Source organism: Myodes glareolus, chromosome X, assembly GCF_982192425.1.
Source record: "Myodes glareolus chromosome X, mMyoGla1.1, whole genome shotgun sequence".
NCBI classification, from domain to species: Eukaryota; Metazoa; Chordata; class Mammalia; order Rodentia; family Cricetidae; genus Myodes; species Myodes glareolus.
In genome coordinates this window covers 82,043,891-82,060,895 of record NC_142053.1, presented here as the reverse complement: position 1 = coordinate 82,060,895, position 17,005 = coordinate 82,043,891, and the positions used below count along the sequence as shown (strand labels likewise).

General features: G+C 48.0%; 1 protein-coding gene across 4 annotated transcripts in view; it reads left to right on the top strand.

Moving 5' to 3' along the window:
* Nucleotides 1-16,735, top strand: part of Nhsl2 (NHS like 2) — a 256,229-nt gene extending 239,494 nt beyond the window's left edge. For 2 of the 4 annotated variants that reach the window (XM_085685138.2, XM_048417749.3), the window contains 4 exons: nt 546-677; nt 1,831-4,161; nt 6,315-6,447; nt 7,236-16,735. In XM_085685138.2, coding sequence (XP_085541264.1) covers nt 546-677; nt 1,831-4,161; nt 6,315-6,447; nt 7,236-7,557 — 2,918 coding nt within the window. In that variant the 3' untranslated portion in view covers nt 7,558-16,735. The remainder of the gene's footprint in view (nt 1-545; nt 678-1,830; nt 4,162-6,314; nt 6,448-7,235) is intronic. The other 2 variants (XM_085685137.2, XM_048417752.3) reach the window with 1 other exon arrangement.
* Nucleotides 16,736-17,005: the final 270 nt, after the last annotated feature.

Genomic DNA, 17,005 nt, shown 5'->3' with positions numbered 1-17,005 from the left:
AACCACACCCAGGAGTACAGGGTGCATCTCAGTGGTCGAGTACTTGCCTTGAATATAAAAGGCTCCAGATTCTGTCCCCAGCACCACAGGAGAAACCCTATGATCATAATCAAATAACACCTAGCCCCCGCCCATCTCTCCACCAGCAGTGATGCTCCCCCCTGGCTATGCATCTGAAAAAACACCCAAGGACTTCTAGGCAATGCTTCTACCTAGGCCCTCCTCCCAGAAAGTTGAATGTTCTGGAGTTCAGATTGTGGAGTTTCAAAAGCTACCCAGCTTATTTCAGTGTGGGGCGAGAGTTGAAAAATCCTGCCCAGTGCACCTAAGAAGTGCAAATGAGCTGCGCGTGGCCCGTAAAACCAAGTGTGTGTGCCCAGCACCAAGTTGGGGTGGGGGGATGGGGGAAGAAGTACCACCTTCCTGGACACCGCTGTTCATGCCCATCCCTACTGCCGTCATCCTTTCTCTCTACCTCAGGCCAGTTTTCACTGTGCTTTAAACAGAAACCAGGATGCACCCAAGTGTCTTTATTTTGGCTACAGGGCAGCAGTTTGATAGACATGCAAGTTTTCGACACTCGCTGTTTAACACAGAGACAGCCGTGAACCCCAAGTCCACCCTGAGGCGGAGGCGGACCATTATTGGATTCTCTAACTTTTCTCAGCGAGACCCAGGTGACCCCAATACAGTTGATTCCCTCAAACCCTTTCCCCATCTCCCACTACTCCTGTCATGCAAGTGCCATTGTGGCAGTGGGGACCTGGAATAATTCTGGGTAGAGGGGCTTTGACTATCCTGAGAAAGCCAATGTGTGATTAATGTCAACCAGGGGCCCTTGACAAGACCAGCGATTGAGTCTGGAGGGCAGGGATCTTGGGCTAATAAATCCACCACATCCTTTTTTCCATTACAAGTTAGATATGAAGTACACACATTTAATCCCAGCACTCAGTAGCAGAGGCAGGAAGATTATCTCCAGTTTAAGACCAGCTTGGTCTCCATAAATTCTAGGCCAGCAAAGGACTACATAATGAAGTCTTGTCTCAAAAAAAGTAATTTTACCATATATGCCAAATTTATGCAAATAGATAGAAGTGGGGAATCACCCCCTGAATTGTAATCTTGTATTGACCCAATACAGTCACTGTGGTAACTAAAGATATCTGTGTAGACTGCCTGCCATGTGCCTGGGATATAGTCAATATTCAACAAATTCTGGCTATTATGAATTACCATGTCAGTAAGGTAGCAATAACAGTAACGTTAGAATACCCATAGCTGTAGATGTGAGAACACTTCTGGAGATTGGAACATCTGAATGGTGTCACATCCGTGAGTACCCTAAGTCTTTTATGTTCAAAGGCAAAAGGTGGCAGATGCCAGAAATACAGCATTCTGGCAAAGTCCAGATTCACAGCTGGGGCTGTGAGCCACATGCTGCTGTGGGCTTTAGTCAGTTTAGACATTTCTGCTCTCACCTCAGGCCTGACGAACCCTGAGATCTGCTGGTTCCGTGAACCCAGGGAGAAAGAAAGTGTGGGGGAAACCCGAGGTAGTCACATGTGACACCTGTACTCTAAAAGGAGTCGTCAAAGCTAGAAAGTCTTTGGCAGCCATCTGGCCAATCCAAGGGTACGCTGTGACTCACTGTGTGGCGATGGGCAAGATCCCAACTTCCCCCAGTACCCTCATCTGTGAAAAGGAAGAACCAAGGAATTCTGACAAAGCTGTTGGCAATGCTGCTTGGCACAAAGTTGATGTTCTTGTTATAAAACAGCTGATGGGGGATCCCTTGCTGCACCAGTAACATGTGTTTTCCATCTCCAGGTCACAGCAACAGCCCAGTAGGCAGCCTGGCCTGTTCTGCCACCTCAGACATCAGGCCTGGCCACTCAGCTCCACAAATTGTTCAGGGAAGAGTTGCTATTGGGCAGGAAGCTCGGTTTCCAAGTCTCACCTCGCCGGGACTGAGACACTCATCGAGTGAGCCTGCAGACCCTCACCAGGCACGTGGTGGCCCAGACCCTCCTGGCACAGAGAGCATGGCAATGGTGTACAGTGTCCCCGGTTCTTGCAATGGACCAACAGAGTCAACGTTCTCCGCTTCCTGGAAGGGAGATGCTTTCACGTACATGACTCCAAGTGCCAGCAGCCAGGGCAATCAAGTCAGTGAAAATGGAAAAAATCCTTCCTCTGGGAATTCTTGGGTCTCTCTGAACACACTCCCACCTCTGGTCCCTAAAGAGGCGGCTACCCTCTTTGTCACTCGTGATAACCCAGCAGGATGCACTGGGCTACCCAGCTACTCTGAGCATTCCACTCAACGAAGGCAAATACCAGAAAGACCTCCCAAGATTGGCTTCCTGGCCCGTGGTACCTCAAGACTGGAAACAGGCCCAGGCGGAACTAACAGATTCCGGGAGCGGTCACTTTCTGTGCCCACGGACTCAGGTGTCACCTCAGTGGACTATGGTGAAGAGCAGAAGGCTGGTGAGGCCTGCATCCTGCCTTATGCCAGTACAAACTCTGAAGGCAGTAACAGTACTGACAACATTGCAGTCCTCAGCACTGAACAAGAAGCGCGGCACAGGAGGCAGAGATCCAAAAGTATTTCCCTCAAGAAGGCCAAAAAGAAGCCCTCTCCACCCATGCGAAGCGTCTCACTAGTCAAAGATGAGCCAGTCCTCCCACCAGAAGGTGAATTGGCACTGCCCAAGGATCAGAGGCCCAGAAGCCTTTGCCTTTCCTTGGAACACCAAGGGCACCATTCATCTCACCCAGATCCTCAAGGTCATCCAGCTGGGCCAACTCTCAAAGATCCAGAAGGTTCGCAGTTCTCTCACCACTGGTATCTTACTGACTGGAAGTCTGGTGACACCTACCAATCCTTGTCCAGCTCCAGTACAGCCACTGGCACCACAGTCATTGAGTGCACCCAAGTTCAGGGAAGCTCGGAGTCTCTGGCCTCCCCATCCACCTCCAGAGCAACAACACCCTCCCAACTCTCCATTGAGGTGGAAGCCAGGGAAGTAGCCTCCCCTGGAAGGCCCACTGGACTGATGTCCCCTTCCAGTGGCTACTCCAGCCAGTCAGAGACACCCACACCCACTGTCTCCATGTCCTTGACCCTGGGCCACTTACCCCCTCCGAGCACCAGTGTCCGGGTACGTCCGGTGGTACCAGAAAGGAAGTCATCACTGCCCCCGATGTCACCAATGGAAAAAATCTGCAAGTCACGGTTATCATTTGACCTACCACTGACCTCTTCAACTACCCTGGATCTGTCGGGGATGAGTATCTCCATCCGCAGCAAGACCAAGGTGAGCCGCCATCACTCTGATACCAATTTTGGGGCCAAACTGGCACAGAAAACTAGTCCAAACCAGCCAATCATGCCCATGGTTACTCAGTCTGACCTCCGTTCTGTTCGTCTGAGGTCAGTCAGCAAGTCTGAACCAGAAGATGACATTGAGAGCCCAGATTACACCGAGGAACCTGGAGCAGAAGAAGTCTTCACCTTGCCAGAGAGAAAAGTGAAACCTCCCATAGCTGAGAAACCGCCACTGGCCCGAAGGCCTCCAAGCTTGGGTCACAGGCCACCCTCACTCGCTGGGGAGTATCCGCTAACTTCTCCTACTACGGCTATGACACCCAGGAGCTCCGTTCCACACGTGAAGCAGCTCCCCCAAGACAGCTACACAGTGTTGCGGAAACCAAAGTCACCTAGCTTCCCCAGTGGCAGGAGCCCTGGGGAGTCAACAGCACCCTCCACCCTTGTCTTCACACCTCTTGCCAGTTCCTCAGGTGCTTTCTTCTCAGGAACACAGCAACCTCCCCAGGCCAGTGGAGAAGACGGGGGCCCCAAGGTGAGAGCTCTGCCGGAAAGAATCAGCCTCCAGAGCCAGGAAGAAGCTGAGAAAAAGATGAGCAAGATTCCACCTCCAGTACCAAAAAAGCCCAGTGTGCTCTACCTGCCTCTCACCTCCCCTGTAGCTCAAATGGATGCCTGCATGGCCGAACCAAGGCTGCCTTTCAGCCCCATCATCACCTTGGAGGAAGATGCCAAGTGTCCCTCCACTGAGGAGGACCCGAAGTCACCTGGTAAAAGGATGACTTCGGTTCTTCCTGTTGATGGTGAAAAGGAGGCCATCTCTCCAGGTTAGTAAACTGTCTTGGCTTTGCCCTTCAGTTGTAGAAGAGATGAGGATGAAGCTGGAGTTCAAAGACAGAGCAATTGCTCCAGCGTGACCAAAGCTGTAGGGAGCTCATTTAGAGGGTGTGAGTTAACTCTGTAAAGACAGAGCAATTGCCCCAGCGTGACCAAAGCTGTAGGGAGCGCATCTAGAGAGTTTGAGTTAACTCTGTAAAGACAGAGCAATTGCCCCAGCATGACCAAAGCTGTAGGGAGCGCATCTAGAGGGTTTGAGTTAACTCTGTAAAGACAGAGCAATTGCCCCAGCGTGACCAAAGCTGTAGGGAGCACATCTAGAGGGCGTGAGTTAGCTCTGTAAAGGAACTGCCAGTTGACCTTACCGTCCAGGAGATCAGGGCTGACCCAGGGCAGATTCCCAAGGCTAAGTCTGGACAATCTACCCTTGGCACGATAACAAATCAAACAAAGCCTTAGCACACTCGGACCTTCCCGACTGCATCTGGCCAGTCAGGCATGCAGTCCTTGCCCTGGGACTCCCACTCACCCGACAATAGTTTTCATTAGTCAGACTAAATTTAGACTAACGCTCGGGACTCAGTACTCCAGAAGTCCACGTCCAAGAGTCCTGGAAGGCTCGTGGGACTCTGAAATGATGACCTGCACACTTTTCCAGTGTTTTCCACAAGAAAGGGCACAGTCTTCCTTAGAAGGTTTGATTCTAACTCTTCCTGGACCCATAAGAGTAGGCTAGTTAATGATTCTTCACTTTGGTTGGTGTTGTTTTTGTGACTTTTTGTTTTAATTGTAAGATACACACAACACTTATATTTTAACCATTTCCATATGTGGCCGGCGGTGGGTGGGGCACAGGTTGTGTTGAGTATCTTTGGCTCTCACCCTTTACCCTGCCTTTTGAGACAGAGTCTCTACATGAATCAGAGCTTTTTATTGGCTAGACTGGCTGGTCAGCAAGCCCTGGGCATCCACCTGTCTCCATCCCCCCAGATCTGGATTACTAGGGTTATAACCATACACAAGAGTATGAGTACCCAGGGATCCGAGCACAGGTCTTCATGCTTGTATGGAAGGTGCTTTACCAACCCAACTACCTTCCTGGCACCAACTCCTTTTTTGAGACAGAATTTCACTGTGTTACCTAGGTTGGCCTGAAAATCACAATTCTCCTGCCTCAGCACTTCACCCCCAAATGTTGGAATTGTAGATACGTGCCGCCATCCTGGGCTTAATTTTAGCCATCTTGAGCCATGCAGTTCATTAGTGTTTAAGAACATTCATGTTGAGTAACCATCTCTAGAATGTCAAAAAATTTTATCTTGGGAAAATGAAAGTCTATACCCTTGAAACAACTCCCCCTTTCCTTCACTTCCTCCCCTCTTTCCTCCGCCTTTCCTCCCCCCTTCCTCCTCCCCTGCTGACCACAGGTTTATGGCTCTGACTGTTCTGGATGCCGAGTGGAGTCATAGATTTGTTGTCTTTTTTATGACTTGCTTATTTTTATTAATGTCCTCAAGGCTCAGCTATGTCCCGCATCGTTTTTGAACCCTTAATGCTAAACATCAAAATCTCATGACCTTCTTTAAGCTGGTTTAGACTTTCAGCGTAAGTTAATCACTGTGACGAAAGCAAGTGAGCATGTAAAAGCCACAGGTTATTTTCAAATATGCTTCCTCCAACTCCACAGGCTCCCTCCGATTCAAGCTAGTCTCATCCCCCACTGGGCGAGGATAATTGCTTTACCCTTCTCTCAGTATCTTGAGTTTTTAATTATGTATTTATAACAAGGGGGCTGGGGATATAGCTCAGTGCCAAAAGAGCTTATCTACTGTGTTCCATCCCCAGCACTGTTTTTTTTTTTAAATAAATAAGAAAACGAGCATGCTCAGATGACCTGTATTAATGAAAAGCATGCATGAGAACAGGGATTTGGGCCAGTCTTCACCATGTGGGCATTGAAAGACCTGGGGTAAATCATTAACCTTCTGAACTTCATGTTCCTCCTAGCAAAATGGAGACATCAAAAGGCTCTGTCCGGCTGTCTATCTAGAGTTGCTTTGAACATCGAGGGGAATAGCAAGAGGGCACGTGCTCTGTCCTAACTCTCATGGTCAAAGTCATGCCTTTTGGTTCTTATACCTAGGGAGGACTGTGGAACCAAGTGCCGAAGAGAAAAGTTTAATCAGTGATAAGACAGCCGAATGGATCTCGGAGGAGGATGATGACGTGTTTGTGGCTTCACGCACGACTGAAGATTTATTTACTGTGATACACAGGTCAGGATCCTTTTCCTTCATTATAATTGCAATTGCTTTCCCCTTTTCTGCTTAAAGAAAAACTGCTGCCCCTGAGCAGCCACTGAAATTGCAACTGGAGATTCAGTTCAGGTACCTACCTACGTATGTGAGCACAGTCTGGGGCCTCACATCTCAAATTCACTGATATCTTTGGTTGAAGCGAAGGAGGAGGAGGGGAGGACCAGGTGCTGAGAGAGGCCCCTCGTCTCCTAGCAACTGCTTGGCCTATTGTGTCTCCATCTGCTGCCTCACAGCTCTATCTGCAGTCAGAGACATTTAACCCTTCACAGAATTTCTTGTACCACAGAATTCTGTCCCGAGGTGATATGGAGCATGGGACAGCACCTGAGAGCAGGGACTTAGGCAGAGGGGGAGCAGAGGTGGGCATCGGGGCATGAGACAGGGGCTTGTTAGTGAGGTGCCCGGATCCACGAGCCCAGTTACTGGAGCTGGAGCAGCAGCTCAAATGAGTTCCAAATCCCTGGCTGTCTTGATTCAGTCACTGAGCTCCTGGTCTTGACCCTTTACATTTGTTCTTGATCTCAGAACTAACAAGGACTGAACCTGTAGCATAGGGCAAGTGACTCCAGTTGTGACCTTGGAAAAGCATGTGGGGAACAGAGGGGCCCTCCAAGGGGCCTGGGAGCACGGGGCTGTCATTTGCATGATCTTGAGCACATCCCTGGTTGTCAGTTCTTCAAAGCTTTGCTAGCTGTCTGCTCCCTGAATTCCCTGACTTCGCTCAGACCAGTCTTTCCCTCGTTTAGGTCCAAAAGAAAGCTTCTGGGCTGGAAAGAGCCTGGGGAGGGCTTCCCAGGCAGCAGACCCAGCTCCCACTCACCAGTGAAGAACACAGCTGATTCTCCCACCACTGAGTCTGCTGCTGCCACAGGGTCAAGTGCCAGTGCCTGCCTAGACGCTGGCAGAAATGATGATTTCAAGGCCTTGCTCCAGAAGAAGGGAAGTAAGGCAACACCTAGGACCCGCCCCTCAGCGGCCGAGCTGCTCAAGACCACGAACCCTCTGGCTCGAAGAATCATTGCGCAGTTCTCAAAAGACTATGAACCCACTGACAGCCCCAGTACCTAAGCCCTGCCTCTTATTCATTAGGTCTGAGGAGAGCAGGGGGAAGAGAGAGGGCTTCAGAAAGGAACCAACCACAGGAATGACAAAAGATCCTGTCTTTGACATTAACTCCCACTCTGGACAGCAGAGAGGCCAACACAACACACCTGCGCTCCCCAGGCACTCTGATAGGCTTCAGACCACCTGCGCTTCCATGCTTACCATGGCTGAACATCGGTGTTCTTCTTAGCATCTCCCAGCGCTGTGCGTTAAGAAGAGATCTTCAGATTTGAGAGCCCGTATGCCACCTTTTTCAATGTCCTGGCTGTTTTGTCCATTGGTTCCTGTCACTGAGAGGCACAGTGGGAGGAGAACAGATCGGGGACCTTCCAAACCAGGGCTGGGGACAGAGGTTCCGGTTCCACTGCTGATTATTTCCTCTCCTGGGGTGGCTTTGACGGCCCTGTGTGAAGACCCAGACAGACACCGAGGCCTCCTCAACCACAGTGTGACTTTCCTCCGGAGAGGGCTCTGCAGGAGGCATGCGCTAATTTCAGCATGGGGTTGATTGGATGGCTTCTGTGGTGCAAACATGAGTGTGACTGTCTAAAACTCCATGCCTTTTTCAGTTTGATTGTCTATGCGGAGATCAGGGTGATGAGTTTCAATAAACTTCTAGGATTTCTCCCCTCCCCCATTAGCTAGAAAAAATGGGACTGGGTGGCTTTGGCTGAACCAAGCTCAGCAAACGAATGGGACATTTGTTCGCTCGCATCTAGCCAAGGTAACTCGCATGCGCGCCTTGAGGTCTTTCGACTGTCTGTCAACGTGGGTAGCCAGGATCTGTGCCAAGCTCATGCTGTAGACTCCAAGAACTCTCATTTCACTCGCATGTAACATTCATTACAGGAAGTAATTAGGTGAAGGACTGGCATCATCAGAGGCTCCAGGAGTAGGAAGGAAGTGTACCTTGCCCCACACCATTCGATTCAGAGTGTGCTTTTTGTGGTTCTTTGGGTTTTGTGTCAAGGAAATCTGACTCTGTTTCAATGATCAAGAACCTGTAGACTGAAAAAGATCTACGTGAAATCAAAAAGACAGCCCATAATACAAGAAGGCTATGTTTTGCATTTAGGTACTGCTGTTTGGCCAACTTTCAGCTAGCCACAGGGCGGGGGGGGGGGGGGGGGAGCAGCTAGGATAAGAGGATACTGAAAGAGTTCCAAAACAATCACAATTACCCCTTCCCTTCCAAAGCCAACAGGCACTGGCTCTTCTTGTCAACTCGACACCTGGTTTCCGAGGGGCTGTAGACAAGATGAGCAAAGCACTGAACAGAGAACCTGCTGGCCAGTGTTGAGAAGTTCATTGTCTTCTGCCCCCAAAGGGCCTAAAGGAACTGAACTTGTAGTGTGCTTTGCAAAAACAAGCAAACAAACAAAATGGGCCCTGACTCATCCCCCCCCCCCACCCTAAAAGATTCCTTGCTCAGTCTCCCGGAGGAAGCAGTAAGAGGTCCAGGGACAAGCATATCTCCATTTTGATAGGTCACACTCCTTACCAATGAGAAGTAAACTTGTTAGCTCTACTGCCCACACTCCAGCAAGGCAAAGTGGCTGCAAAGCTACCCCAAGTACTGAGAGGACTCAGGTCTCTGGCATAGAACCTAGGCTGAAGTCCTTGCTTGGGTGGCTCTAGTTGCAATTGGTCTAATTCTAGACAAACGGAAAGAGCTCAAGCTTGCCAACTCTCTTCCAGCTAGCACTTCCCTCTCGGATCCAGAAAGAAGCCACTTAAATAATCAACAGTTAGGGGGACTCTAGCTACTCTGAAAGCGCTTAAACCATTTAACATGAAGATCTTCTTAGCCAAGTTTCACGAGTCAGGCAGGAATGCGGGATATACACTTTTAAGCACCGCACCTGGGAGATGGAGACAGGCAGACTTCTGTGAGTTTGAGGCCAGCCTAATCTACATCGGTAGTTCCAGGATGCCAAGGCTACGTAGTGAGACCCTGACTTCAGTCTTGGCCTTGGTTTATACATAAGTACCACACCTGACTTAACTCAGAATTCCAAAAGACAGAGGCATTTTCCTCTGTAGGGAAATGAAGGAGTGGAGTGCCCTTGCTTCTGCCTATCAGGAGAAAAAGGTTCCCTGGGTCTGCTCCGCAGAACCGTTATGAATCAGTCCTTGAGTTCTAAAGTTTGCGCATATGGGACTGTATAGGGCTTGCTACTTTTGCTGATGATTTTTTTGAAGTGTCTTGCTTGTTCCTTCTCATGGGTTTGGCCTCTCCCCTCGCCTTGCTACCTCTGGAGGTTCCCCCAAAAGATTCTAAACTGAATGCTTAGACTGCTTGAGGTTGTTTCAGTGACCTGAACCCCTGCTCTCCTCTATACGACTCTGTATGCCTGGGATGTTTAGAACATTTCCTCGTCACTATGACCCCCAGAAGTCCAACTAGCACAAGAGGATTTGGGGCAGAGGCTTTACAGTCAGAGGAAACACTTCGACTGGGAGTAGTCGTCCTGGACTTCCAGGTTTGGCAGGGAATAGACCTAGTCCTACGCAAACAACCAGATTGTCAAATAATAATAATAATAGTAACTAAAACCAGTCATTGATCAGCACAGCACCAAGCATCTTTCTAAATACTTAACCTCTCTCCTGCCCTTATCATAAACATCATCTCTCTCCCCTGAGGACAATGTGTGCTGCCCAGGAGGCTGGAGTGGGAGGGACTCCTTTCAGGAAGGTCTCAGGGAAGTTGCTGCCACTGCTGTGACACACAGCACACGTAAAGAACGAGAGGAATCTATGGATGGCACACACAGTGAGTCGGAGGGAAATGAACGGGGGCTCTTCCTATTCTGTTGTTTCCCTCCAACTCCGGCCCTCAATGGCAGGTGGCCCTGTTAGAATAGCTTTGGTCCAGTCAAGGGTGGGGGAGACACCCCCAGAGGCAGTTAATGTGTACCTACATGCTTTGCATTTGGTGGGTATGTATTTGTGGTTCAAATGTGAGTGGCGGAGAGCATGTCGGTCTTAATACAAAGGCTGGCTTTGCTTGTGGATCCTCCCCATTGCCTGTACTATTGGCCTGCCTGGTCCTCTCCCTCCTGACTCCAGCTTGTCTTTCAGCCCTAACACCCACGAACTGCGCCGACAAGACCAACAGCTCAGCCACAAAGGAGTCAAGGCCACAGGCAGCCAGTTCATTCACAGTAGCCTCACGACACAAGGTTGATCTGGAAAAGATGACCTTGAATGTACAAAGACGGGCAAATCTCCAACAAGCATTCTGCCTGGCATCTACGTCATCAAGACAACAGAGATCCAGTTGTCGTCTCTCTGTGTACCTGTCACTCTGAGCAGATCTCCCCAGGCACCCACCCTCCTCCTCTCCTCCGAACCAGTCAGGAAAAAGACTCGGTACCACTCAGTGCTCTGTTGCTCACTACTTCCGCCCTCTATGTTTGCCAAGTCTGTGGCACAATGGTGAGCTTTTCCTTTGCTTTGATTTGCCAGGGCCAGGACTAGGGTGAGGCGATTGGGGAGACGCCCACTCTCAAGGCCCCCTGCCAGTGCCTTACCCTTGCCACGGCCCTGTGATTTGCGCTCTGTAAAGTAGTATGAGTTGCTCCTTCTTCCTCTGAGTGTAGTTCTGATTTGGGGGCAGGTTTTGCGCCAAATGTTTTCTTGCTGTTTCTCCATTGGTTGCCAGAAGCCTTTGTATGCGTTAAAGAATCTTCAGTATTATCACAAGCATTCAGCTGGCAAGTTAGCGCCCCATTCAGGAGGAACACAAGGGCCAGAGAACTTCAACAGGAAGTCGAGGTCTGCCCCTGTGGCCTTCTGTCTGCTCTTTCTGCTCCCTTCTCCCTTGTAGTCCTTGTGGCCCAGCACCGATTCTCCTCAGTGCCTCCTACTTCGTTCTCCTCCTAAGAAAAACATGCTCTCAGGAAAGGGATGAATTCATTGACTCTGAGATTGGGAGGCTTAATGCTACCTTTTTCGAGGGTTGCTTGCATTTTAACAGGGGAACAGCCTTAAGCCAAAGGAATGAAGTCCTTGCAGAATGTTAGGCGTCACCTAGTTGTACAAGTTCTTTTTCACCATGGAAAGACCAGACTCCCTGACAGCTGACTCCAGAGAATAGAACCTCTGGTCTTCTCCTGGAATTATTGGAGTTAGTAGCTGGTGTTCAATTATCTAGATAACCCTGTGCTATTTTACTACCAAGGGATTCTGAGAAAAAGCTACTTACAAGCCTCTGAGAAGGCCTAGATCAAGCATTCATATTGTACATTAACATGTTTGTGTAAACGGTATTAATACTACTTACCACTTAGGTAAAAGACACAAAGATTTAAGAAGTTTGTGAAGTGTGTCCTGTTTGTGCAAGGTGACTCTGCCGAGTCCACTTCTTACCGATGTCAGTCGTCCAGTATCAGTGGTGGTTATTAAATTGGGTGGAGGCGTAGTTACTAAGCGCAGGCCTCCACTCCCCTCCTGCCGTTCGTCTCTGTGGTGTGCTATGACTCCAGCTTGGTGTGAGAATGAGACCTTTTCTAAAGCAGAGCCCCCAGTCCCTAATGCCTTTGCATGTATTCAGCTCTAAGTGACCAAGATAGGAAGGATTTAAGAGGACAAGCGAGTAGGAAAGAGGTACAAAACAGTGCCTTTGTCACAAGTCAGCAGACAGTATGATGACTTTCACATGACTTGAAACAAGCCAAGTCAACTATTTTAAAATACTTTGGAATCAGTTTATAGAGGACTATGGTTGCGAATGATTTTTGAACACGTATTGGAGGCACTTTAATATGCTTAGCAAAAAGAAATTTGCCTAATGAAAATTGTGTGAAATAAATATATACCTTTGTTTGGTAAAGGCCCAAATCTAGGCCACTGGTTCTCAAAGGATGGTCTTGGAACCACCAAGAGCAACATATTAGAGAGAAGGAGGGGGAGAGAGAGAGAGAGAAAGAGAGAGGTGTCACACCTTTAAGTCCTCTGAATCGCCAGAGCCACGCCTCTCAGCAACAGGTTACCTTTCTGACTATTACAGTTAGCAGTCTCTGGCAAAGAAGTGTGCCTAGCATCTTCGTGCTCAGCTACACATTTGTCTGGCGTTAAGAAAGTGCCAGATTGAATCAGGCCCATATGGCCTGGTTTGGGTTTTTAAAATAGTAACAACAACAACAACAAAATCTGTGGTGGTGGTGGTAGTTGCATGTGGTAGGACCAGTCCTTGAATGAACGTCCTCACCGCCGTGCTGTTCTCTACGAGGGCTCTAGCAGAAATGGATTTGCTTCTGAGGCTCTGCCCGAAGGCTCAAGTGTGGCATTTGATAGTAGTGACCTCCCCCTACAGGGAAACAAACACCTGAACCAGAACAACCAGTTAACCCCTCTCAGCCTCTTTGTAATGCTAAGCTTTATAGAAATTTATTCCGTATGTGGTCTTGAGATTTTCTATGTCCAATTTTATAAAATGTTCTGCATGCAAATACAGCATTGTGGTCACTGTACCAGTCACGTCAAGGCCATTCCTCCTTCATGTGTGTGCTGGTGAAGAAATACCAACATGTATGTTCTGATGTTTCCTGATCAACTGTAAATTACATTTTCATTAATTTTTAAATGAGATATATTTACTCTGGCTAGCAGTTAAAATTTTATTCTTTTTATTATCTTTCATTGCTACTTTTTTCTACTGACTCCAAGGCTTACTTTGGGGGGAATTTCTTATTTCTAGATTGTTGTATCTCTCTTATTTCTATATTTATCTATAATCACAGAGTGTAAGAGCTGAAAGGGACCAATCTCCCTCGTTTCATAGAGGAAATTAAGGCCCAGATGGGTCAAATGGCTTGCCGCAGGTCACACAATGAGTCTGAGGCAGGGCCCAGCCTCAATTCTAGGTTGCCTGCCTCTGGGATGAATGTTTTGTCATTTAAAGCACTATATTTATGAAGGACCCATAACTGGCTTCTACTTGTCTGGCTCATTAATTTCCCAGGTATTTCAGTGAAAAAAAGAAAATCTACATGCTTTAAAAGGAACGTTTGTTCTTCAGTTAATGAATCCAAAGAAAATCTGGTTTTTAGTTTAGAAATTCATTTCCCTCCATGTTTGCTATCTGTGCCCTACTTTGTATAGTGAATGTTTCCCCTAAAAGCGGGGTGGGGGGATGGATTTATATAGAACAAATTTCATTTTTTAGTAGGAAAGCTTCCCTGTGTAAGGGAATCTTCTAGGGGCTTTTTTGGAGAAACAAAACTAAACAGACTCCTCTTGTAGTTTGTTCCTTAAGGTCTTTAATTACTTATTAGTGTGATTTTTTTTGTACTTGCTTTTATTTAAAGTAGGGCAAACCAGTGTTAGCTTTCCTAGAATTTACTAGAACCTTACCTTCCTAATCTTTTTGAGAAATCTTCAGACTGTTATATGCTTATGAGCTATTCAATTGTATTCTAGAAACTTCACCTGACCTGACGTTTTGCCAATCCCTGGGCTCAAATTCCACCTCTATCTGATCAGATAAGAACAGAGTTCCCTAATCAGTACTTATCTCTACATATAGTCTCTTTTCCAGAACATTCTTTGCCCAGTATTCCTTCCTGTGCTCTTACTTTAACCATCTCAGGCCTCCTTCCTAAATCACACATACCTCACTGTCCTGTGGACTGTTGGGCACTACACCTTGAGGGCCGGGCTAGTCATTCTGAGCAATATCTCCAGTTACTTCCATGTGCCCATTTCTCTTGGATCTCTTCCGGTTTCATTTCCCAGACTCAAAGGCTTCTCTCACTAGAGACTGCTGGGATTTTCCCATCGTTTCAGGAAATCAAAAAACTTCCCCTTCAAAGAGCCTGAGAGTAATTGTTTTAGTCTTTGTGGGTCATATATGGTTTTTGTGGCAGATTCTTTCTTTTTGTGGCTGATTCTTCATTCACTCGTTTTACAACCTTTGGAACATCTGAAAACCATTCTCAGCTCACAGGCCATGCAAGGCTGACCCCCGATCCACACTGCCATTTTTTGACCGTCCCCATTGTGAAAAGTGGACGAGAGCTGGCATGATGGATCAGTACGTAAAGGTGTCTGCCACCAAGCCTACTGATGACCAGTGTGATCTAAGTTTGAGTAGAACCCACGTAGTGAAAGGAGAGAACCCCTGCAAATTATCCTCCGACCTCTGCAAGCATGCTATACACAGGCTCACACACACACACACACACACACACACACTCACACACACAAATAGATAAATGTAATACTCGAAGAAGGGTTTTTGTTTTGTTTTGTTTTGTTTTTTTTTGAGACAGGGTTTCTTTGAGGACTGTCCTGGAACTAGGTCTTATAGACCAGGCTGGCCTTGAACTCACAGAGATCTGCCTGTCTCTGCCTCCAGAGTGCTAGGATTAAAGGCTTTCGCCACCACTGCCCGGCTTCTAAGAAGGTTTTTTAGGTTGAGCCTTGTACCAGAGGCTGTCGCTCACTGCCTCACATACGCTGCACCATGAGACCAGTCTGCTCACATCAGGACACGAACGGGGGGTGGGGGGGAGCTGCATGTGACAGTCTTTCTCTAGTCCCCCTGTCACTAATTATATTGATAGAGAACACCTTATTTCCTTCTATGGTTCTAGCCCATTCATTGTGCCTCTATTTGCCCAAGGTTGGGGGAAGGTGGTAGGAAAGTTTCCTTAGTTCTTTTGTCCTGCCCTTGCTCTCCCTGTCTTGGACCACCTGGTCATATCCCACACTGTTATCACTAGTTTAGGGTGCTGTCATTCAAAAGTCTGATAGCATACACCATAAGAGTCCAGTTCAGTCTACAGTTTCCTGGAAAAATCACCAACTTCCTGGTTCCACGGGCTGATTTTAAAACCCAGAATACACACATATCTCTGTCCTAATACAGTTGAAACCTAGCACTAGACAGCATGAAACCCCAGCAAGGAACCAATGGGGTACAGGAAGTATCTGTGCCAGAGTGTCCCCAGCTTCCTGAATCTCCATTGGCTAAAGTGCTTCATTACATCCTTCCAACCGATAGGCATCTGACACATCACATCCTGTTTCCTTCACTTCTCCGTCTACCCTGCTCTCATCCCACTCTCTCACATCTTCAGGAACTGGAGTTCAAATTCACAGTTCTCACACTTACCGTGTGTGAATTGGGGTGTACCGCAAAAGTGTGCACCTGTGTGTGTGTGTGTTTTCTGCACCTGGCTGTGAATCACACCTGAGCACATGCACCATATATACAGCATTCTCACTGGTCCTCTGGTCCAGGACCAGATCTAATGAGACTGGTCAAGGAAGGGAATAGCAGAACGGGGATCCTGAGGCATCGCTCTTCTTGTCCTCTGAGAGCTTCTTCGCATTGGCTTGTGTTGGCTCCTCTTGTGTACAGCCCTTTAAAGGAACTCCTCTATGTCATTCCTGGGCAGGCAGCATTCACAGAGCCAGGAAATTATTGCATGTGGACTCAGTTACTGGGACAGAAGCGTCATCTTTTCAAGCTCAACAGATGCACGTCTTTGGCCCGTTAGCTTGATTTCTGTCATTTGAGCCCAGGGATCCACTCATTTCCTGAAACCTAAATTTTCAAACATCAGACTCGAGTAATTTTCAGGGTTTCCTTTCTCAGAGTTCCCATGAAGTGATTCATTTCTGCCTTTTCTTTAGGATTTCCAGCGTTAGGAAGGGAAGGAAAGGAGGGCTGTGCCTTGGACCCAGAAGCAGAGCGAGGACAAGGAACGGCCTGTTGCACAGCAGCCCCCGTAGAGTTGGGTTGGGTTAGTGCTGAAGTCTGTGCTCCTGGGTCCGCTGTGCCCTGAAGACAAATGCCAGATAGGAATGTACAGAGTGATGGGCTACACTGAGAGGCAGGGACAATGCCCACCCTCAGTGATGGGACTACATCTTGAATTCCAACTCCAGAAGAAGCAGTAACTAGGAGAGATGGCAAACCTTGTCTTTGGAGAATTCCATCGCAAACTAGAAGGGAGCCCTCTGTGGGGTGATATTACAAAGGTGGGTTCTTGTCTTTATTTTCCTTGGTTGTTTTGTTTTGTTTCTTTCAAGATTCCTTACTGGCTTGCTGCCAGCAATTGAACTGTGTTCTTTCTAGAGCTAGAGCTGTTTGTGTCTTCTTCGAATAAACTTTTTCTGTTAAAAACCACCTTCTGCGTCCTTCCCTTGCTTGCGCTGCACCGATCAAAGCCCGAATTCAGGAGCAGGCCCAATTCATGCTTTGGTTTTACTCGCCACACTTATGACGCTGAACCAACCTGCCCGACCAGCTCACAGCACGTCAACTATGGAGTTTTGTGAAGAAGAATGTATTCAAGAAGCAGGAAAGGAGGGCAGATGTCCTCAGGTGTCAAGGGGCCACTCACTGGACATCTGTCATAAACAGGGAGTCAACAGAAGCAGCCCTTCAGTACTGGAA